This window comes from Urtica dioica, chromosome 8 (genome assembly GCF_054948205.1).
Source record: "Urtica dioica subsp. dioica isolate 48M chromosome 8, U.dioica_male_clone48M_v1_H2, whole genome shotgun sequence".
NCBI classification, from domain to species: domain Eukaryota; kingdom Viridiplantae; phylum Streptophyta; class Magnoliopsida; order Rosales; family Urticaceae; genus Urtica; species Urtica dioica.
This window is the reverse complement of record NC_142763.1, coordinates 11,123,478-11,124,747: the sequence shown is the minus strand read 5'-3', so window position 1 is coordinate 11,124,747 and position 1,270 is coordinate 11,123,478. Positions and strand designations below refer to the sequence as shown.

At 49.2% G+C, this 1,270-nt stretch overlaps 1 protein-coding gene across 1 annotated transcript; it reads left to right on the top strand.

The window, feature by feature from the left end:
* The first annotated feature begins 249 nt into the window (after positions 1-249).
* LOC149388074 (uncharacterized) lies at positions 250-846 on the top strand. The gene has a single exon (XM_089622353.1). It carries the CDS (start codon positions 250-252, stop codon positions 844-846), a length of 597 nt encoding a protein of 198 aa, XP_089478479.1.
* The last annotated feature ends 424 nt before the right edge of the window (positions 847-1,270 follow it).

The following is a 1,270-nucleotide window of genomic DNA, read 5'->3' as shown; positions in this document are numbered from 1 at the left end:
TTCATGTGGCGTGCCTGCACGGACATCATTCCAACCCGTGGAAACCTTGCCCAAAGACATATCCCGGTGTCGAAGTCCTGTCCTTGATGTGGTGCCCACGGTGACTCCTCTGCTCATGCCCTGATCTTCTGCCCATTTGTTGAACAGGCATGGCTCAGCTCCCCTTTTGAGCATGTTCGTGAGAAACACCCCCGACGAAGCCTCCTGGACATCGTTCTTGAAGCCTCATCTATGCTCTCCCCACGGGAGATGGCCCAGCTGACCATAATGCTTTGGGAGGTGTGGAACGTGAGAAACAAATTCCTTCATGGGGAGACGAAATCTGGGTTGAGGTTTGTTTTTCAAAAAGCGCTGACGTTACTAGAGGACTTTGAAACTTTTGCCCACACAGTTCAGTCGAAGACGAATCTTTCCAGCGACGACAGATGGAGCCCTCCGAAGACTACTCAATGGAAGCTTAATGTGGATGCAGCCTTTCCGGAGACAGGACCCGTGATGGGTCTGGGAGGCTGCTTCAGGGACGCCGACGGGAACTTCATCGCTGCCTTTCGCAGGTCCAGACACAAGGTCTCCTCAGTCTTGGGCGCGGAGCTAGCTGCGATCCGTGAAGGAATCATTTTTGCAAAAAGATGGAATCTTTTTCCCTGCGAGATTGAGTCGGACTCCAAGACGGCGATCTCTACCCTCTGTAATCAAGAGTTGCGAGAAAATGAAGATGGGTTCATCATTGAAGATATCAGAGGAATACCCGACATTGCTCCCTCACTCTTTCGTTTTGTTAAAAGAAATGGCAACAAGGTTGCTCATCAGTTGGCACAATTTAATCTTTGTTTGCTTCATTCTTAAACCTGGGATACTGATAAGTGAGATTCATTCACACTTATCTATGACTCTTAGATAAGAATCGAAGCTTGTTCTTAATGTTTTTGATATTATTTTGTAGTTTTCATTGCATTTTCAGGTTTGAGAGAGTATGAGAAGGTGGTGGTGCGAAAACGGGCTGAATCGGAGCTAAATCGAGCAAGTTATGGTCATTTGAAGTCAAGTCAGCAAAAGTCAACGGAGGTCAACAAGAAGTCAGCTTCTCAAGGCTGGCGCGCCGCGCCCCTGGTGACCAAATTTACACCCGAGAGCTCGAGCGGCCAACGCGCAAGAGAGGCGCGGCGCGCCTTCAGAAATTCAAGAGTGGCGCGGCGCGCCTTTTATGTGGCGCGCCGCGCCAGGTGCTTTTTCAGAATTCTTGGAGCTCGTCTTTTAAATCATTTTTGGC